Consider the following 22,853-nt stretch of genomic DNA (forward strand, 5'->3'; position numbering starts at 1 on the left):
AAAACATAATAATCTGCACTGATAGCAGATAAGCCCTATTAGCCTTAAACAAACAACGTGTTACCTCGGGGCTAGTACTAGAGTGCCACCAAGACTTAGCCAAAGCCTCGGTAGATAATAACATTATCCTGAGGTGGGTTAAAGGACACGACAGGAGTGAAGGTAATCGCATTGCTGTTTCTTTAGCCAAGGAAGCGGCTGGGCTAAGAATTTTAGGACCCAGTGGCACCTACGGCCTGATGACTTCAACAATTGCGGAACTAGCCAAATATTACACCCATACTGAATCCCTAAAGAGATGGAATGGAATCAAAGGATGAAATCTTGCCAGGATCACCCTGCGCGACCCTGGGAAGCTGGCGCCGAAGAAATATTTGGCGAAGACCAGGAAAAATCTACGCTTAACAGTAGGATTTCTGACTGGCCACTGTCAACTAAGGAAACACCTCCATAATATGGGGCTAGTGGACACACCTCTTTGCAGGATGTGTGAGCAGGAAGATGTGACTGTCAGGCGAGTTTTGGCCTACACCTGACGATATGAAGCAGATGTCTCCCAGTGGCCTGTCCACAGGACAGGATAGACGATGACCTAGGAGGACAACCCCTCGGGAGGATGTACAATGGGTCACATGTGGCCTAAGTGCTGTGGGCCTACACTCGCCCTCCCTACTCTACAGATACAGAATCCTATAATTTTTGACCGACTCCTCCATAAAACGAATGGATCTTTTTTTGGTAGTTTTTTTTTTCATGTAGTTTCAATTAAACTTCCACGTAATGAAGTTTTTTATACAAATGCTCGCTTGTCATTATGGAAATTCGCGACAATTCTTAAACTAGCCCAAACTCCAAAGTGACTGATTTATATCACAATCGTATGAATTCCCACACTTCCCAAATCTCAATTCCACAAGGCGAGCAATAAATATGATGTCATTTCACGATTTCTCTTTGAATAAACAATTTTTTATTGGCCAGCATTCCACATTTCTAATATTTGCGTTGTTGTTGATATTTCCCACAAGGAAAAGATCGGCCATAAACATATAAACTCGAGATATTAAATTTGGTGTAGGCCTGCCGAAAAAGTCGAACTTGACCGTCCCAGCGATACGGCTTCTGTGAGTTCATCTCATGAGAAAAAACTAGGCAAGTCTTTATTTGCTCATTACTGAGAATGTTTGCTTCTGGTTATCTCATTTGCATTTATAATTCTCGAGATGGAATGATTGCCTAGGTAACTATCCCGTTCGAAGATATTCGAGAAAGAAGACTCTTGAGAAGTACTCAACATTTCCGGTGACACCGGAAGAGATAGTGAAATAATTCTTATCTGATCTCATCTTTGGTGTATCAAATATTAGTGGAACACCAAGAAAAGGTGTACTAAAACCTGATTTAAAGTAGATGTAGTTTTACAGTAAATGGTATATATTATTGACGACAAAAAGTTCCACAAATTTGACTTGTTTTTCTTCAACCAGTGTATATTTTCAAAATATTATGGGATAGTTTTGCACCTCAACAGAGTAACTATTAATAACTGTTTTGTACTGAAATTATAGCGCTAGAAACTTTTAACAGATTGAGATGCTTTGTGTGATGATCAGAGTCGTTCTGCCTGTCTTTTGTGCTACACCATTTTCTAGCATAACCGTTGGTTGAAAAAACCATTTTCAAAATATCTCTGAATTATATTATGATTCACCAGTTTTTTTTTGCTCCTGATAGAGTGTGAGTGCTTCCTTATATATGAAAAGTTATTGGACCAAACTCATTGTTTTTTCAATAATGGCACAATAACAGTAAACAAATAATGAACTCATACACAAGTCATAAGCTTATAGCTCTCAGGATCTGTAAATCGAAACCAAAAGCAGAGCCTTAAGTTCCAAGAACAAAAATAACTTCTTCTGGAGATATTCTTCAGATATGTGAAACACAGAAACCTTATATTATCTTGTGGATGCGCTGGTATCTTCGCTATCAAACTGGCAGAATTATCTTTCCCCTGTTCAATTAGTTATTAAAGTTGCTTAAACAGAGCTAAGAATTATAGAAAAGTTCTGGATGTCCATATGGACATGCTAACTTAACAGTTGAGCTACCAGAAATAGCTAATTTGAAAAAAAAACATATAGAAAATCGGACTTGTGACGCACTGTTTGGAACCTTTGGTGTCGTAATGAATATTACTGGAGTTTTTTCCCAACACTAAACCGTTATTTCAACACCTCGACACGTGTTTCGATCACCAATCGACCATCTTCAAGAGGAAGGTATTCCTCTTGAATATGATCACTTGGTGATCGAAACACGTGTTCGAGGTGTTAAAAAATAACGGTTTGGTGTTGGGAAAAAACTCCAGTAATATTTAAAAAATCGGAGATAAAGAGGATGGAAACCAAAATGATAATAATAACTGTTGAGGAGTCATCTAGTCTAAACATGTAGAAAATCGGAGATAGCTGAAATAGAAACCTGAAATAACGATAATAATGAATGTTGAGGGGTCATCCAGTCTATATTTAAGATTGATACACACCTCAATGCTGTAGAAGAATCGTCTATTGTTCCTAATGAGCCAGTTCAACCTTTTTATTTGACCAAAAATTGATTTTCGACTTGAAAAAAAAATAAATTTGATGTGGTAAATGCCTGTCTAATAACAACTCCTGTCCGGAAAAATCAGTTTCTGTACTTCTGCATATTTGGTTCAGAAAAGGGCTGTAAACATCACATTGATTAAAATAAGAAAGGACCCAAAAAGTCATATAGCATTTTCCAGAGTTCTTTTAAGAGACGAGTTTGAGAAAAACGATTCTTAACTAATTTTTTCAAATGTTTTTTGAAATGAAGTCTGTAGTAAATTCAAGGTCAAAATTTTAAAAGGTATAGGTACTTTCATCTGCAATTTTGAAAAAAACAGACATAATTAGAACCTCCGGTTAAAAAATAATCTATTCAAAGACTTATCTCACACCAAAACAAAAATACCATAGTAGAATAATACAACCAGGAGGCTCTCTTACCACGTGATCCGCCCGAGTTGCCGGGGACCTTCAACCGAGATTCTCATATAACGCTTTCAGTGCTGTAGTACGAAGGATTCGACGGTACCAGGGGCATCGGATTAGTTATAATAAACGGTCGGGAATTAATATTGTGTTTAGTTTATTCGCTGTTGTTATTATTGTTTTTAGTTTTTGTAGTTGGTTATAGGTAACTTACCACAAAATCTTATGTAATATGAATGAAAGTAGTGGGAGTGGAATTACTGGTTGATTTTTACTATGAGCTATTTCTCGACGTGCGTTTCGCCAACGAAATTCTCTATTAAGTGCCAATAATTGAAATTCGTTTGTTTTGTTGTTGTAATAAGACACTATGAACATTTAAATTTCCCGATGAGAATGTTTTCATTTTGAATTCATATTTTTATAATTATTAACAGCTTAATGGACTATTGATAAATAGTCGTGAATTGTAATTACTCGTAAATGACTTAATTATTATCACACCTCGGGATCCGGTATTGCATCTTATACAGTTTCAAAACATTACTTACTGTCAATGAAGTTTCGCACTAAGTCGAAGTATAACTTGATATAGAGTTAGTCAAAATACTCTTCAAAAAATGGAACTGTTCTTATTACTTATTGATTCGTCAATAAATGTTTTAATTTGTGAAAAATTGTAATCGAGTACAAAATATCAAAAAAAATTGTGTTATCCTACAGGAAGAAATCAAAATTTCAAAATTCATTTCAAGAGTAAACTACATACCCTCATGTCGGCATCGAATCAAGCTTTGAGTTTGTTAGGATAGGGCATCAAATTGAAACGACCAGTTTAGGTAGACTCAGTTATACACGCTACCTCGATGAATGCTCAGAATCAACTGACTAATATGTATCATAATATCTAGTCATTCGGGTACAGAAGTACAGATATGATTCACATTTGCAACGTTTCCATTATACAGTGCATTTATTCAATGTTCCCCCCCCCACACTTTTATTTTTTGAACGGTCAACTCTAAAAATTGAAATTTGGGGTAACGAAATTAATGCATGAATACTTCATTTTGAAGTGAAATTGACAGATGAAACTTTCAAGATGGCGATCTGAGGGGAACTGTATTGGAATATGCTGGAAACTACTGTTGACCCTCTCATCACTGAAATCGTCGAAGCGAATCCTAATGAACTCGATATGGCTATTGTATTTCAACAAGATGGAACACCACCACATTAATCCAGGCAAGTAAGGAACTATTTGGATACTACTTTTCCCGGTCGTTGGAATGGCCGTCGAGGTCCTACAGAATGACCAGCCCGCTCGCCAGATTTGACTCCTTTGGACTTGTTTATGGGGCTATTTAAAGCAAAATGTGTACGAAACTGAATCTTAGAAAATGTTCGGCGTGAAATATCGGATAGGTTGTTCATATGTCAAGAAGTTCAAGGCAACCATTTCAAACATCTTCTGAACTGACCTCAAACTTATTACCTCATATTATGTAGTTAAATGTCAATGTATTTCGGCAATTATTAAAAGTTCCGCCATTGTGTAGTAGTTGAAGATATTGACATTTAATTTTTTCCCAGATGGCGCCCAGTCGTCATCTCGAAATTTTCATTTGTTAATTTCACTTCAAAATGAAAAATTCATGCATTAATTTCATTATCCCAAATTTCAATTTTTTGAGTTGACCCGTTCAAAAATAAAAGGGGGGGGAGATTAAAGAAAAGCAGTGTATAGTTATGTTAGAATAAAATGATAAGCTAAAATACAAGGTCATTCCTATTTAATGTTTTATTGATAAGCCCAACAGAGGTGACCATCAATCATTAAGACAAACACCTCCTATTGGGAATTTCCAATATTTCAAATTATACATTATTTTCAGAGATATTTGAATGCCCTTTCTTACTGTCTACACAAACAAAGGTCAGGATTGACATGATGATCATTCACTTACTGTCATGATTAAAATTTTTGATATTACAACCAAATTCAGCAGGTTTGAAATTTTCAATTGATGCTTGTAATTTATTGAAGGATAGGTAAAGCGATATAACCTGTTTGATTTAATTAATAAATATTGACATTTCCTGAATTCAGATAGTGTGACGTTTTAGAGCTGATTTTTTTATGAACATTTTTAATTTTTTTCAGAAAAGAGTTATCTCTACATTTCACGATAGAGTGAAGCCATTTCAATATAAAGAATAATATTCTGTTCAAACCAAAAAAAATACATTTATATACAATTTTTTATCCTCTCTTTATATCCATTAGTACATTTCTATGTCTACAGTGCTTATTTACAAACAGCCAAATGAAAGACACCAACTTGAAACAATTCCAAAGAAATAATTGAATAATGATCTAACTTTCCATAATCAGTACCTCAGGTTGGTATTTCGCCGAAGAAAAAAGCAGTTACCATGGCATTTACTACCTTTCACTAAAGAACCAACCGAACTAAATGAACAATCGACACCTGCTCAAAAGGTGGGTATATTTACATATATTGTTCGACTTCGATATTTCATCGAAACTGTGATTCTAAAAGCTCATTTTCGCTTTAGAATAATGAATGTTAAACCCCTGGTACGCTTGCAAAACTAACTTGAATTTTCATATTTTTTAGGTCATAATTTAAAGTTAATATTGTACTCGATTCCAGAATGTTTTGTTCATCATGAAACGGAGATATCGTTAACTTTAACTTTGCAAGGAGAACCCAATCACAAAAAGCCACAAGCACATAATTTACAAGGAAGACATGTTGCCTGTGAAAACACCAGATTCCAAAACACATCTTGAAAGAACTTTTTTGTAATTAGGCAAGAAAACCTGCTGTTGTATAGGCAATATTAATCTTTACGGTAATCCTATACATCACAGAACAGAAAATGTTTATTCAGCCTGTTGGTATCCACAGTTTTTGGAATCTCGGATCAAGAATTGTATGTGGCAATACTCCAATATAAATATTGCAATAACAAAGGTGCTAAAACCTGAAACACTTCCCCCTGCTCAACAACAAAATTTCCTCTTTCTCCAGAAAAGTGTCCCCAGTAAGATCCCTCTACTTTTCGGTATTTTCAACATCCTCGGGTTAATCATTTCATTGTGCAATGTGCCTAATAACTAACCATAGTTAACTACCTAGCAATCCCGAAGGTTGACTCATCAACATTAAACTTGACATTCAAATTATAAAAATTGCTTGTACAACTTCGACTTCAACTCAACTAATCAATCAAATCAAACACGCCTATAAAATTACTCGACCAATAATTCCGATACGTCAATTATCTAATCTTCCGATCACACAAATATTTGCCGATCACTCGAAATCTTACGTGTTATTGGACACGGAACAGTTGAATGGAAATGCCCGCGGATTATCTCGAACAAATCGAAATCTACCTGTGCCTAGCAGACCCTCCTAGCAACCTGTTGCGTACAAGGGGTGAGAAATCAAGTGTGTAGCCGGAGCAACAGGTTAGCCAACTTGAGTAATCGTTTGAAAAATCTCGACAAATGACATCACCGTGTTGATATTCGCGTTCTAAAAATGGCAAATGACACATTGTTAATACACTTTGAATTACAACTAATTATGTAGGCATACACGCTTTATCGATTACGAAATTAATAAAACAGTCCGGAGTTTGTGGGTTTTTCAGTCTGGGTTAGATGGCATTGTAAACAACACGGTTAATCTTGTTTAATTTTAACAAACCCGTTCGAGCAGTTACATTCCACAGAGTAATCTACTCCATCTAGTAGGTATGAAACCACGCCTTCGTAAGAATGAGCAACGCTGGAATTTGCAAAACGTTCCATTAAAATTTATAACCTCCAGATTCGCGAGAGGAGAGCCAACAACCAAGGAAAACAAACGCTGAAAGTCAACAATGTACGTCACGACTATCACATGTTTACAGCATCTCCAGTAACCCGATAATCCGCCCGAAATATCAAACCGGCTATTTTAAACAGTGTATCTCTGGGCATGTAAAATGGCTTACCTTCGTCTAGAAGTCGTTCTACGTGGATAAAAACATTGGGGAAGGCCGCGAGTTGTTTTCTATCCTTTAGTAACTGAGCCAGATAGTCCGCAATGCTCTGGGTAGAAGCAGTTGTTTGGTCGCACATGTTTTTGCACGGGGTACACGATTTATTTACTGTTTGTTAGTAATACTCAACATGTAAGACTGAACGTAACTACTCGCGCACTCAACCTTACTTAAAATTGAACTGAGTGACTGGTGACTGAACCTGAAACGGGCACCGTCGCATTGATGGGAGAACGATTCGAGGCGCAGGCGCGTTGGGAATGCGCACTTCGCATTTGCCTTTTAAGGGCGCCTGTGTATTTCTTCAGAACTAATATTGCTGTTTCTGTATAAAATTTCATTAGATAGGGGTTTCATCTGCCATATATGAGAGTAATAAAAATGCTTGGGATTCGGATCTGTGTCTCCATGTGTTCCTTTTATAGATACATGACTTATTTTTATGATTATGGCTACTTATCTAAGTGAGAGCCGAGATATGATAGATTTTATCTGCAGGAACTTGTGGCCATCGTGTGTTTGGAAATAGTAGACTGTGGTACTGTGGAAACTGTTTGCTTTTCAGTAAGAAAAGGGGACGAATGAAAACATCGCTGCTGTTGCATATCATAAATTAGCGAAGCCAGTAGGCGGCAGAGGCGACTCGTCTGTCGGGAGAATTAAAAGAATACTCCTACGTCCTACTCAGTTAGCGGGAAATTCCAGAGATACCCGGGAAGAACAGGTAAAAACAGTGCGGATAAATGAGTTATTTATGTGATACGTACCACTTTTCCATTATATTACAATATAAATGAAAATAATAGTGGTAAATAGATATTTGGCTTCCCAAAAGGGTTTCTTTATTCTCTGTAGATGTGTCTTGATGTGAATAAATACATGATGCACCCAGTCAAAAAAATGGATTTTTCTGCGTTTCTCTCAGAAATTGTTACAATTTAGTCGTGATACCGACTTGACAAAAGTTACGCTAAATTCGAAATAGATTGAAAGTTACTTTACGGGCATTCCAGAAAGTGGTTAAATAAAACAAGTTTATTTTAAAAGAATCCATGAAGCATGCAGGTATCAACACAAACGGTTTATTTCCTATCAATATAAAAGTTGTAGCAAAGTTTTCATTACCTACTAGTAGTAATAATTTTTATAAAAACTACCTACTCTGATTGAATAATGATTTATGGTGTTTACAAAAAAAACATGACTTTTCCTTCAAAAGATCAATCTAATAACCAACTGAAATTCCACAAAAAGTCGTGCAAAAAATGATACGTTAAATTTGTGGATCTTGTGATTGACTAGCATACGAAGTGAAACAAGAAAAAGAATTAGGTTAATTATGAAAAAAACGATTTTTAACAATTTTTTGAGTAAATTTCATTGTGTGAACGATTTTTAACAATTTTTTGAGTAAATTTCATTGTGTGAACTTATAATTCAAAATCACATCCACATCCTCATAGCGAAACAAACGCGTATAGAATAAAAAAATTTGAAATTGTTCAATTATTATCATGGATAATAATTTGTGATGTACTGTTTGGAACCTTTGGTGTAGTAATGAATATGACTGGAGTTTTTGCCCAACACCAAATCGTCTGGTCTGGAGGTTAACCACTACTACCGGAGTCCCTCAGGCAATCCGGGAGGGTTGGGAACCCTAACCATACGTGATAGCATTTATCTAATAAAAAGGCTTTCACTTTGTAAGAAAATAATTTTTTTCAAATGGAATCTCGAACCATTTATCTCCCCAACATATCTCAAATTAAATCCAATCTAGTTTATTTCAGATTTTCAGAACAATATGTGAATTAGGTCATAAACAGAATGCCTGTTTGTGCTGTTTCACTCCACTCATAGTTGGAGTACCTATCATTTTATGATATCTACATGTTTACACAATTCTAAAAAATCATTTATTTTCTTTGTCAATTTAGATCAAAAGAGTGGCAGTACTTTAAAATTAAATGAAAATTAAAATAGGGATGAAGGTCGGAAAGAAAGTAAACTGAAGGTAATCTCCAGCACTAAGTAATGAGTTATTGTTACCTAAATAATTTCAATATATTTTCAGAATATGTTGAGTATGCATATGCATAGGAAGCCGGTTATATAGTTTTGCCCCGAAAAATAGACGAATCTTTGCGTATGGGATTTTTGGTAATAAGGTCATCAGAAAATCTATTTTTTTTTAAGTTGTTGTTGTGTATTTTTTTTTGAATTTGAAAACATCCAAATGAAACACTGGTAGCTGTAGTGTGCTCTAACATTCAGTAGTTTGGTTTCTTGATATAGTTTCTCGGTCGAGAATCGTCTATCTACATATTAGTTTCTCATAAATGACTATCGAAAAACAACTACTTTCCCAATTAACATTCATGCAAGAGGCTAGTCATGCAGATATTTCCTGTTGATTCAGAAGCAAGACCACTTTGAAATCAATCAAGTAGATGACTTACAGACCGGTTCTCGAGGTATTACCTCCCATCAGTATAGGAAAGATTCGACCCAATCAGCAGTGTGACTGGGACTCGACTGACTTCAACGGAGTTCAACGAGGCTCGACTGCGTGCATGAAACATTCGTCTAACAGAAAGATATGTTAACTAGAAACAGCTCTATCTCATAAACAACGCTCCAAACGCGAGAAAGAAATATGGCATATTTCGTTTTATTACTTTTCTTATATGTACTACTCTGTTTAAAAAAATAGGGTGAATTTTCATTTTTCTAGAAAAATATTTATTCATTCATCAATTTCTATTTTGTCGCCTTCTAAGTAGTCCCCCTCAGATATATTACACTTGTGACGGGGTTTTTTCCAATCATCGAAACAGTTCTGATATGCACTTTTTGGTATGTCTCTCTGCGATTCGGTTTTTATCTCCTCAATCGTTACAAAATATCGTCCTTTCATGGGTCTTTTCAATCTAGGGAAAAGGAAGTCGCAGAGGCCAAATCTGGTGAATACTATGGCCGAGTCATAATTACGGTGTTGTTTAGGCCAAAAAGAAACGAACGAGCATTGACGAGTGAGCAGGTGCCTTATCGTGACTCAAAAACCATGCAATGTTTTTCCACAATACCGGACGTTTTCTTCGTATTGCTTCTCGCAAGCGGCGAAAAACTTCAAGATAATACTCCTTATTGACCCTACGAGCATGTGGATATCCTCGTGGTGGCCGTGGTAGTGGACGGACGTGCTGATAACGTCCGTCCACAAAAAAGGTACGTGGAGGCCATGTGCTATCGTGGTGCTCCGTTTTGTGTTGTGTTGTGCTAGTCCTTGTAATAAATACTGAAATGTGTGAGAGGTTTCAAAAAAGTGAAGTTTAAGGGCCCCTTTATTCACGCCGGTATCCAGGCCGGGGTGGTTCGGATAACCACGTAAAGGGGTCATAGGTATATGTGAATTCATAAGTCAGAAGGTCTCCCGAAGAGGATGCGACCCAATAAATATATATGTAAAAAATCAAAAGGTATCCTGATCAGGAGGCGACAGTTAAAAAGCACATCGTTTTTTGTTATAAAAAGTGTCACAAAAAAGGGGTGGCAGCATTGCTTCGAGCAAGACCGCTGCGTTCCTCCGACGAAGCTTCTGTCAAATTGATGTCAATTTGAGAGGAGGAGCCTGGAAAAATGCACCCGGGTAAGAAGCAACGTCCATAAAATTAGAGAGAGAGAGAGAACATGTGACAAAGAGAGATACTGTACTTCCTCGCACTAATCAACGTGAATTTCGATATTTAGAAAAGGTTGATTTTTCTAAACATTAGTCTCCACAAAATACTCATTTGCGACTTTCATTTATTTTCCATGAATCATTTACAATGTCGTCGCTCTCTCTTATTCACAGCCAAAAATCTAAGTTGGGAAGCAGCAAAAAATAATAAAATGAATGGCACTTCCTCGGATCTCGTTAGCCTTGCTCAACCTTCGATTATATTTCACAACGACCACAATTTCGTTACTCATAGTAGCGATCCCGAAGTGGGCCGCACTCCTCCTAAACGAGCAACTTTTCCAATTTTGCCTGGGTGTATTATAATTTTATGGAGTGGGTTCGAATTGATTGAATTAGTTTTTAATGAAGCTGCATTTCCAATTCGAATACATTGTCAATGGTCGAGGTATACCACATAGCAATTAAATTTCAAGGTAAACACAATAGCCTTTACATAATGTCCCCTTGCATGATCAAAAAAGAAAGCATTAGTGCAGCTAGTTATGCAGCGTGGGTTTATTCATTCAATGAAATCCGATCCACAAGCAGGCCCGTCTCGAGGGGAGAAAACCAAAATTACTTTAGTCATTTCTTGTCATGCTCAAAATCTTAATCCTAAATACAAATCAACTAGTGTGAACAGCAAATTAGATAGATAATGTTCTATGCTAAACTGAATTATGCAATATGAATTTTGGAACGCACTGTCAGTTCATGAAATATCAGTTAATGTATCGTGGATACTTTGTTTTTTATGTTCCATGGAAATTCATGAATTCAATTTTTGTTCGATTGCCCAGTGTTTCCTCTTGGTTAATTTATATATGCATATATTTTTTTATTCGATTAGGAAAGAGGTAAATAACTGGTTTTCCTTCTGTGTGTTTGGTGCAGTGGATTCTCCTCTTGTCTGCTGGAAATTCTTCAAGTAGTGAATTTCTTAATAAATTCCTTGGTTGGAATCGGCTCATCCAGGTTAGTATCCTTTAAACTTCTTCCAATTATTATAAATATTATTAATATCTGCTAACTTTTCTATTGATTTTTAATTAAATTCTGGGAGCAAAGATTTGGCGTGGCTTCAGGTTTCATCGCCTTGAGAAGAATCCTCTGTTGATAAAAAAGTTGAAAATCTTCTACTTTTCTTAGTTACTAACCATCAATTTCTGTAACTTCAAATTTCTAACTTTGATATCTTGAAAACTATTTCCTCTACAAGTTTGCCACTTATTTCTAAATTTAGATAAATCTTTCATTAATATTTGTTTAAATACATATTTAACCTTACTTATGTCTAAACATAAATTTTTCGTTAGCATCATTTCACACCCGTAACTAGGGAAACGGTTTATAACAATAATTTTCAAACTTGTCATTATTTCTAAATATTTACAACAATTTTATGATGTCTCTTTCATTTTTATTTAACAGATATCATATTATTTTCATTTGATATTAATTTACATCTTCTGCCGGTTGCCTATTTTGTGAAAATTATAAATGTTTATACACAAAAGAGAGAGAGAGAGAGAGAGAGCTCACATACTTCACATAAAAACCAGAACGAGAGAGCGGGAAATTCAAAATTTGTGTATAAAAATTAATAATTTTCACAAAATAGACAACCGGCAAGACTAGAATACTGTTTTCGACTATTTCACTCACTACTAATTTAATTCGATACATACAACATTCGAATGACTACATTTGACATCTAGAGGTATCTAGAGTGATTGCAATAATCGAATGAATTCGAATGATCCCATCACTAACATGTATATTAATATATTTCATAAATACTGTCCGCTTCTCATTGATTCCCGCTCGTAATTATTTCACTAGCAGAAATAGTTATTTATTATACAAGGGAAAAAAGTATTAGATTTTAGCTCGAGGTTGTGTTGTCCCCCGACGCGAAGCGGAGAGAAACAAAAAACCGAGAGCTAAAATGTAATATTTTTCCCGTGTATAATACACAATTTTTTTCTGTGGCGGGAAAAACGACGATTTAAACAGGTAGGCTGTTGTACTTATAGCGTTGCTAGGAAACCAATCAATAGAAAATCAAATATCTGTCAATTTTTTTGGCTCATTAGTGAAAATTTGATTAAAACAACGATAAAAATAAAATAAAAACAACAATAAAAATTAATTGGCGCTCCGGGGCGACTTCATTGATTCCAGAGGCGCATTTGCTTTTTCAGCTGCAGGAAAACCCGGAAAAACCTGCAGCACCACATCATCTGAAGATCTTGATCTAACAATGTCCTCTCTTTTAGAGGCTCTCCAGAGGCTCCAATAAATTCAATGCATCGCCAGAACACTTCGTGGCACGACTATCGTCAAACAAACCAGTCCGTTTCGTCTTTGACCAAGGCGTAAAAGTGACCAAATTCAACGTCAGAACCACAGTGAACAATGACTGCATGAATATTATAATAGTGGTCTGCTAGGTTGAAATGTTCATCTATTTCGAACCTTCCAAAGAGTTTCTTGCTTCCGTTAGAGGTTGAGTCTTGTTTGAAAATCATCAGTGTTATTATTAGATTGACTGGTGCCTCAGCTATACTTGTTTCCTCATAACAGTCAGTCAGTTTGGCGCATGTTTGACAATACAGTCTATCATCAACTATTAAAAATTCCATTTTCAGATGATTTAACAATAAGCTTTGCACGGACTGGTTATTAGTCATATTAGGAAAAGCTAGATGAAGTTCCAGAAATTCACATAAGTTTTCGGTACTTCTTGAACATTTACCACAAAGTAAACAAGTGAGGATTTTTCCAGCAAAATATTTACAAACAGAAGACGAGATGGGCTGTACGGAATCATTCAGTCCAGAGCGGTCAGGAGTATTGATTTTGCTATTGTTTTGCTCACGAAGAGTATTCAACAAGAACCCCAAGAATTCGGAACAATCCTCTTGTTGTCCTAACGAGTATCTAGTGTGTAACGGTCTAAATTTACTTGTAAATATTGTAGATATTGTTCGTTTATTTACTATGGAATCGACAGAATTGTCATTTATTGATGACGAACTTTTCGTCACAGCTAGGGACACATCTGGTTTGTCAGTGTGCCCGACCTACATTTTCAAAGAAGTTGTTACGTTTCAATTTAGCACTAGATCAAACTGCTCTTATGTGACCTTTCAAAACCACTACCTTACCTTTTAAGATCTTTATTCAGAGGATATTAACAATGTAATTCAGTTACAAGTTCATTTTATTCATTTAACATCATAGTAATGGGAATCTTCCGTTCCATAGAAAACCATACCTGAAATGTATAAGAATAAATGTATGCTCCCTGACTAACTGCTTTGACCAGTACTTACGCGTTCTCCTATTGCCAATCGACATTGGAGATCCGAAATTCCTCGCTAGGTTGAAATAGTTGTTATTGTTTGTTTCTCAGTTTTCTTCACCTATCATTTTTTTCAGCCGTTGTCTGCCTTATTCCCTATACCTTTCCGAGAATATTTCTTGCATAGATTGTTATTCATCACTTCCAGAAGGTTTACTGACATATTAGAGCCATATCGCCTGAAAAACAATATTAGTTACCTCTGGGTTTCTGAATACTGTTTGATATTTTCGGTAAATATTCTGCATAATATGAATGCTCTAATATTTGTACTGAAAGGGAAGGTTATGGCGACTTACCTTATATGTTTCTATTCCATCGCATGAATAAGGATTGGTAAATAGTTGAAAATAGGTTGGAACAATATATTTTGTAAATATTCGTAAACAAGGTTAAGAGACAGCTGTTGGTTGACATCTGCCGAACTTTCGTAGTGTCGTTCCGTCGACTTACACCGAACTAGTTCTACAGTTGTTCACGGGTGAGGGATTGATCGGTTACTCAAGTTGTCAAGGGTTGTTTTAGGGTTGCATTGCTTTGAGAAGGAGTTTTGATGGGTCATGGACTTGTTGATGATGTATCAAGTGGCTGTGGAGTAAGATGTCTAAAAACCCTGGTGCATCTACTCATACCTGCAAAAGTTTGGGGTAAAATGAGGGATTTATGGCTAACTTGATTAGCAGAGATCAACGCCGTTTACGCCGTTTCAGATGGCGCAAGCAGGCATTACAGTAAACTGTAATCATAAGACCACACAGGGTGTATTTGTATTTATATTTAATTCCACATTCATTTTTCATACCTACTGTGCTTTTAGGATAACTTAAAAAGTGAGTTAATGAATTTTTTGTGTTTTAAGTGTTATTGACGAATTGTCAGTATTAAATTGAAAGATAAGTGTCCAAGTTCTGGTGAATTATTAGTTCAAGTTTCAACCCAAGCAAAGTTTTGAAGAAATTTCGTGTAATTTCTTGATATTTCAACTCAAGAAATGTTGGCAGATATTATGTAGTTGACATTGGTTGTTTATCGGAACGAATTCCGCAAAACAGGTGGTAAGTATAAAGATTATATACTTGAATACATGTTTTTAGTATGGTATTGGAATGGAAAAACTGAATAATTCACTAGATTACAAAGAAATATTCCCAGTGAATTCTTTGTCGAACTTTTCGATTACCTGTTAAGAGATCATTTTGATAAGCACCAACTTTTAACCGTTTTTTTTTTAATTAATAATTAAAAAGTTTCCTCATTGATGCATAAAATTTGGAATAAGCGGTTTATATACGAAGAACAATGTAATGAGTAGAAACACAGCTGTTTTCTAATTGATATTCAACCAAAATACATCTACTCATAGTGACTATGGATGTATGTGTATCACACCTAGCAGTTCTACTCATGAATCAGGACATTGATTTTCTTATACATACACATCTCGTTAAGTACAGAAAATCACTCAAGAGAAATAGCACTACAGTCCCACCTTGAACTCGTCATGCAAGCCTTTGGGTTCTGCAAATAACTTGAGAGAAATTACAAGGCAAAATTTATTAATTTACAATAGATGTAAGATGGTCAATTACCTTCCGTTGATCATCAGATGTATTGAATAACTTCTTTGGTTCAGAAAGAATGTGAACTATTTATTGTCTGTAAAAGTATATTAAAGTTTATAAGATTTCTGTATTTATAATTATTGAAATTTACAGTTCCAGCATAAATTGAACAAAGTTTAATTCAAATATCTTCCATTATTATTATTTTAATTTGATTTCATTGAGTCATATTTTTTGCAATGATTGCATGTGCAGGTCATCACTGATAGATCAATTTGACACTTGACCCCCATGCCAATTAAAATTTCAAATTTTTCAAAAAATAGTATCGGTAATAGCCCCCAAAAGTTTTTTTCATGTTTCTACGTCAAACCGTTCAAAAGTTAAGTTAGTTTTTTATCAGTCTGAGGTGAAATTGTATTTAATATCCTTACCAGTGGTAAATTAACTTCCAGTTTCCTTGTGATGGGATTTCTTTTATATTCAGGTTCCCACGAAAAGTAAAATACCGTAATGTTCAGAGAACACTAGGTTGAATTTCTGCAGACTGCATGAAAGTAGATTAGCGTCTTTTAGAATACAAATACAAAATGTCTTCTGATATACTTTAATTGCTCACTACAACCTTTTACATTGAGTGTGTAAAAGAGTTCTTTTTTTCAAACAATGTGATCATCAATTATGATGGTAGTTTTTTGAAAATATTCAATCAAATTTTAAAAAAACATACATCTGATGAGAGTTTCACATCTCAACAGATATTTTCAGATTTTTCGAAATTTGACTCACAGAAAATTGTATTTTTTTAAATTTTTATTTTCGAGGGCTCTTTCATTATGCTCTTTAGCACAGCAGATATTCAATCTAGAGATCAAATATGCCCTCAGTGCCTCTCTTAACAATTCTTCCTTGTGGTGTTCACAACCTACAATAGTTTTGGGAGAAAAATTTGACAATTTGATTAAAATTACTGGAAAGCAATTTCTTTTAAGTTCCCTCTCAAAAACACCTGATATTATTGTGGCTTCAACATCGTGAAGGAAGCTATTAATTTTTTGTGATGGTAATGTTAAAAATCCTCTGCTCTTGTTTCTTATGAGGGAATTGAATATTTCATTTCCCTTCTCCAATATCAAATCCACACATTCTCCACATTTGGTGTTGCCTTTAATTTTTTTTGCAACATATTCACAGAAATAAGCAAAAGCTTCATCAATACCTGAGAAGTCCTCTTCAATTTCGGAGATAGTTTTTTCTATTTCAATATAGAATATAAATTTTTGCTGTTTTTCTTTCAGATCTCCAATATGAAGAAGGGATTTCATCATTTCTCCTCCACTAACATTACTTTCCCTGGGCGGTTTTATCAGAGAATAGAGGGACATTAGGCGGAATATTTGTCCAACTTGAATTGACTTGGGATGAGTATTGCATCCACCTGCAGCTCTCATCATCCCAAAAATGCTGAAAATGATATCAACAAAGTTGATTGGAATTGTTATGGATATGTGAACATTATCACTTCCAAATGATCTTGGTTCAATCTGGATGTCATCAAGTATTTGAAACCAAAATGGGATTAGGAATATTCTCTAGTTGAATACTGCTAGAATTTGCCAATGGATGTTTTGTGACAGAGTGTGAATCGGGTAGAATACTACAGGATGGACTAGGAAAAACGTTTAGTGGAAGTTCAGGAGCGGTTTCACTGAGAAATAAAAAATATCAAAATACCTATTTTTATTATAAAAATGACTATCACGTCAATTTCACAATAGAACTTGTCTAAAATCTAAATTTTTCATAATGATCTTCTACCACTTAGTAACGGCTATATATCCATCAATTTACTTGTCTAAAACATGTTTTACCCTTTAGATCAATAAATGTTATTTAATTAAATTAATAAAACTATATAAATAATCACACAATCCTTATCAGATATTTGGCAGAAGCTTTATCAAATATTCTTTGAAAAAACTGATCACAGAACTAAATATAGGAATTCAAGTATTTCAGTTGTTCATGTTTCAAACGGAGTTTTTTCCACTGGATAATCCAACTGCAAACTGAAAAATAAAACCAGTTATAAAAAAATGAAAATCAATCTTTGAATCTGGGAAAATTTCAGCATCCTTCATCAATAATTTTCAACAGCTCATGTAGTATGATTTCATGACTGACTTCAATGTTTTGGTTGGTTTTTGGGTTTTGCTGTTGTCTTCTTTGGTAAACTCCAAACGTTTCAAGTGCAACTACGACAGTCAGCGGCGTTGACGAAGTACTCCTCATAAGATATTCATTGAAACTAATTTCAGTATCAACTTTATTCTCTAAGATTACTTCATCAACGCAACTGAATATGATTGTCTCATTTTACTGAAAATGATCAGGGCAAAGCCAGGAAACTAACTATTACGTAATTAGACAGGATGGGTTTATACATTCAGTTCAATTTTAGAAATATTTCATGCTGATTTCAGAATCGAAGTTACATTAAATCATTAGTTTATCTATTCAAAATTATATCTGGTTTCATTGATTGTCTGGAAATTCTCTCCCCTATAACTTTCAACGTTCCACGAAGGTCCATCAGACAAATAAAGCTATTTATTACACCATATCACTTAACTAACTATGGGTATCATTCTCCATCTCCAACATCTAAAATGTTGAGACTTGAAAATAACTACTCTGATAAAATCAATTTCTTCTGTGATGATGAAAATATTTTTAAGAATCTCACTCTTTACTCATGCAAATGTTTTTCATTACTTTAATTTTGTCCTTCATTAAACACACATAAATGTGTCTATAATAATTATAGTAGTAGTAGTATAAGTGGTTACAGCACAAGCTTTCTTTGTTATATAATTTATTGTAAACAAAACTGAATAAATTGAGATCCCTGTAAATAAACATGGACAAAAAACTTAAATGGTATTTGTTAAAATTGGTTTTTCTGTAAACCAGCTGTCGTTCCCCTACGAACGGCAGCCCTCAGAAGTCGAAACTTGTGCGAACAGGGATTAACGCAATCTTACCTTTCAACGTGCGATTCTAAGCTAAATATAACCCTTTGTTCGATAACAACTTATTCATTAATTTTTTTTTAAATTCCTACTGGCATTTAATTATAACCGTCTCACAAGAAGATTCTAAAAGATACAGCTTTTTTTTATTATGTTCTCAGAAGAGGCTGTTTATAATAATGACAACGTATTTATTATTTCCATGTGTAAGCAGTAAGCTTACACAGATATTGACAAATATGAAATATCAGAAAATAGAGGGTAAAGTTAATGAAGTTAATTTTCTGTGAATCAGGCATTTATAGAAAATGTTCTTCAACTTTACCCCTTTCTTCCACTATCACCTTTTATTTATAGAATGATATTAGCACATATTAGCCCGTATTGAATAATGATGTATTTTTATGAAAGGTATCAAGGGAAAATATGATGTAAAATATTGAACAAAACAGCAGTTGCGATCATTGAAATGAAAAATAATATGAAATGTTATAACTAAACTCCACACATTTGGACAATTTGTAACATATTCCTTTTTCAACATGATTCAATTAAATAATGGTTACATAAATATCTCTTCTCATATTATGTTATCAATAACTTTCTTTTTAAAGTCCGTTATGAGCCTTATATGAAATTTGTAAAAGGACATTGATATGCTTGAGTTGAACTGAAAACAACAACAATCTTTTATCTTCAAGAGAAATGAATGGCATAGAGTGTTTGTTTCCAACTGCGAACTTCTCAGGGTTACCGTTAGAGAACAGCCGGTTGAAAAGAACCTTTTTTTGTAGATAGGTAAAGCTAGAAGGGGTTATCATTTCATATATAAATAATTTGATATTTATCATTTTGATAACACCAAGTGTTCTCTCTTGATTTGTATGTGATCAAATTTGCTTTTGATACCTTATTCAACGGATACTTTCCAACTACAGAAATTATTAGTAAACTGGTTCTGGAAATGGTGCACGTTTTCTTGAAATTCGTACAATTAAGTACTTCTCTATAAGTGCACCTTGAAAAAAATATACAAATCTTTGATAGGATTTATAGGTAGTGCTGTAGAAACTGAATACTCACATGCATGATGGTTTGGCACCCTTCAATAGTTTTTTCTCACCAATGAAATGGATGGGAAAATGCTTTGAGCAAATAAAAGCACCATCAGGCAGATATTTCTTAACAGCATCCATCCACAGTTTCCTCTTGTTTTCATCCTATAAATTACAGATTTTGATCAGGTACAATGCACAAATAAAACCATTCAAATCACCAATTGAGAACAAGTAAAGTTAAAAGAGCATACTGTTTGGTTGCTTGGAATTCTATATGCAATCAACTACTACGAGTATATATTTAAGAGAGCATTAGGTTTCTCATCATACATGAGTAGTCTTTTAACCACCCAATAATTTTTTTTTATACAAGTCCACAGTACAACAACACCCTCGATTTCTACAATAATTTTCCACAAGATTTCAAAAATATACAACATTCTGTTAGGCTTGGGGAACTATTTGTTTGACATGGAGCCCTACTCAGAGAGTGATTTTCAAACTTAATCTATGATTTATTAATTGTTGATTTGGATTTAATTTTTTATTAGTTTTAAATTTTATGCTGATATTAATATCATGATATTTTAAATGGATGTTAAATTTCATGTAACTGTAAACTTACTTACTTCTCATAATAATTCTGTAGAAATGCAATAAATCTCTCTGCATACTGTAATATTCATCTGTAGGTATCTATGATTCTATGAGTAGACTTTTCTTGCAACTAGGTATTAAGTTGTATTTAAAAAAAAATTAAAAAAGCATAAGTGAATGTTTATTTTCAATTTGATATTATGATTAAGAAAGTAATGATACTCTAGTAGCAGAAGGTGGATTTGAAAGGGTGAAGGATTATTCAAAATATGAAGTTGGTTTTTGATGTAGGCTGATACAAACTTAGTTTATCCGTGGTGGATTGACAGTAATTATAAAATGTTTCATTTACCTTTGGCACTGAATACAGATGATTACTCGAATTTTTACACTGTTCACACAAAATACAGAATTGTCCCATTTTACAAAAAGTATCCTTATACACTATATAAAACTATTCCTTATTACTACTGAAAAATGTAACCAAACTAAAATAACTGAGAACTAACGAACGAAAACTATAATAAAAAATGCGAACAATGTAAAGATTGGGATGACAAAAAATATCAATTTCAAAATACCAAAAGTTGAAAATTCTTTTTGACAATGACAGATAATAATTAATTTGACTGACTCAGCGGGGACTCGAACAATTCAGAATAGCGCCATCTTGGGAAAACCTCGTAAGTGTTGTTAAAAGCAACAGGTGGTTCCTTCAAAAAGTTCAAAACAAAATCTAAGCGTTACCAACACCAGGGTTTCTAGGAATCTTACTGTGGAGGAATTGTTAGATTTATGATGTTGTGCACAGCGCCCCCTTGGTGCTTGTAGTGTAGATTGGATGCACTGTGGCAACAACTGGTTAGCTGTCAGATGTGGCATTCTCTTAGTATTTGGAAGTTAGCCTTCGGTGAGCTTGGTTCGGAGTTCAAAGGGTATCATCAGACTGATTGTAGGATATATTTGGTTGTATTTGTGCCATCCTTCACGGGGATTATTTCTACAAGTCAGGATTGTATAGTGGAAGACTGATTGGTCATTTTGGTGTGGATATTTGCAGTCGGAAACTTAAGCTCTTTTGAGGATTTGTGGTGGATACCGAACTCGTGCCAGGTGGAAGGATTTCCGAAATTAGGTATGTCTGAATCACTGTCGCATCTCTCATGTGATCTTAGCTATGATATCACTTCTTCAATTCTACAACCTTCGTTTCTCGTCTCTAGATTCATAAGAAACAGAAGGCCCTCAGTCACTCATCAAGTCCCAGCAGGACTTCCGTGCAGAACACCGCACACGAAGAATCGTATAGAAAACCCCTTGGCCAGGGTAAGAATTTTACCATTAAATGTGTTTTAAATGATTTTAGTAATTTCTGGTTCCATCGTTATATCTCAACTGAATATTAGTATTGAAGAGAGGTTTCAACACTCATTCAATTTTCTTGATTTTTACGGGTCATATGGTTATACAGGGCACCCAAAAATATACTCTTGTTATCTTGCTACTTTGCTTAAATGAAAATATACCAGGGGTATTGATTAGTCAAATAGTCCTATTGAATGGGGGTTGAATCTCACCTTGTTTTTATCTGATTCTGATTGAGAATTTTCTTCCGTAGGGTTTTTCTTCCTGCTTTTCTTCCTGCTTTTTTTTGTCTTCGTCAAGGGTTCCTGTTTTCCTTTATTTTCTTTCTGGATCTTATTTGGTGATCCATTACTGGTCCAGCTTGTCGTGCCCTACAGGGTGATCTATCTTGGTGGTGCTACAGGGTGATCCATCTCCGCCGTACTACAGGGTGATCCACCGGTGCTACAGGGTGATCTATCTTGGTGGTGCTACAGGGTGATCCATCTCCGGTGCTACAGGGTGATCCATCTCCGCCATACTACAGGGTAGCCTAACACCATATACCGGGTGGCCCAAAAGGAGCACGCAAGTTATAATTGATTTAATTGAATATTTGTGATATACTGAGATATTTGAATAATTGTTGCCCTTATGTTTATTGATACCTGTTGATATAGTGTTTGTTTATCGTTTATTGATTAAGAGTTTGTTATTGATACCTGATTGACATAGATATTTGTGAAACGGAAATTGAGGTATATTCTTCCTTTCACGATTGCTGATTGACACCGATGCGCCTACGCCTGAGCTCACGCGACGCAAACGAGTTTGTCTTACCATCCGATACTAGTATTTACGATTTCACCTACTCAATTTTCGTGGTAGTTTTACTCGACGTATTGTAGTTTTTTTGAGCGTCGTTACTACCGTAATTTATGGCTGATTGAATTCGTGGTTAGATACACCGCGCTCTTGTATGGACATTTGAACATCGCGTAGTAGTGTGAATATTGCATTGTTGTCTTAGAAGCGTTGTTGGTTAATCCATGTAAGTTAGGATTAC

General features: G+C 34.9%; 2 protein-coding genes and 1 long non-coding RNA gene across 9 annotated transcripts in view; 1 reads left to right on the forward strand and 2 right to left on the reverse strand.

Moving 5' to 3' along the window:
- Positions 1-7,303, reverse strand: part of how (protein held out wings) — a 184,240-nt gene extending 176,937 nt beyond the window's left edge. For all 5 annotated transcript variants that reach the window (XM_074177396.1, XM_074177395.1, XM_074177394.1 and 2 more), the window contains exon 1: positions 7,053-7,303. In XM_074177396.1, the coding sequence (XP_074033497.1) occupies positions 7,053-7,179 (127 nt within the window). In that variant the 5' untranslated portion in view covers positions 7,180-7,303. The remainder of the gene's footprint in view (positions 1-7,052) is intronic.
- A 4,331-nt stretch (positions 7,304-11,634) lies between these two features.
- Positions 11,635-22,853, forward strand: part of LOC141483103 (uncharacterized) — a 43,784-nt gene continuing 32,565 nt past the window's right edge. The window contains exon 1 of the long non-coding RNA XR_012465910.1: positions 11,635-11,802. This is a non-coding gene — a long non-coding RNA (uncharacterized lncRNA). The remainder of the gene's footprint in view (positions 11,803-22,853) is intronic.
- Positions 17,311-20,934, reverse strand: LOC141483102 (uncharacterized). 3 transcript variants are annotated; one of them, XM_074177401.1, is made up of 3 exons: positions 20,796-20,934; positions 19,872-20,008; positions 17,311-17,464 (listed from the first exon to the last, which is right to left on the reverse strand). In XM_074177401.1, exons 1-3 carry the CDS (start codon positions 20,862-20,864, stop codon positions 17,311-17,313), a joined length of 360 nt encoding a protein of 119 aa, XP_074033502.1. In that variant the 5' UTR covers positions 20,865-20,934. The 3 variants fall into 3 exon arrangements, with proteins under 3 accessions (XP_074033502.1, XP_074033503.1, XP_074033501.1); XM_074177402.1 differs by lacking the exon at positions 17,311-17,464 and adding an exon at positions 17,482-17,825; XM_074177400.1 differs by lacking the exon at positions 17,311-17,464 and adding an exon at positions 17,482-19,806.

The sequence above is a fragment of the Leptinotarsa decemlineata genome, unplaced genomic scaffold (assembly GCF_025532065.1).
Source record: "Leptinotarsa decemlineata unplaced genomic scaffold, Ldec_3_MD MMD2_tig00002974_RagTag_RagTag, whole genome shotgun sequence".
NCBI classification, from domain to species: Eukaryota; Metazoa; Arthropoda; class Insecta; order Coleoptera; family Chrysomelidae; genus Leptinotarsa; species Leptinotarsa decemlineata.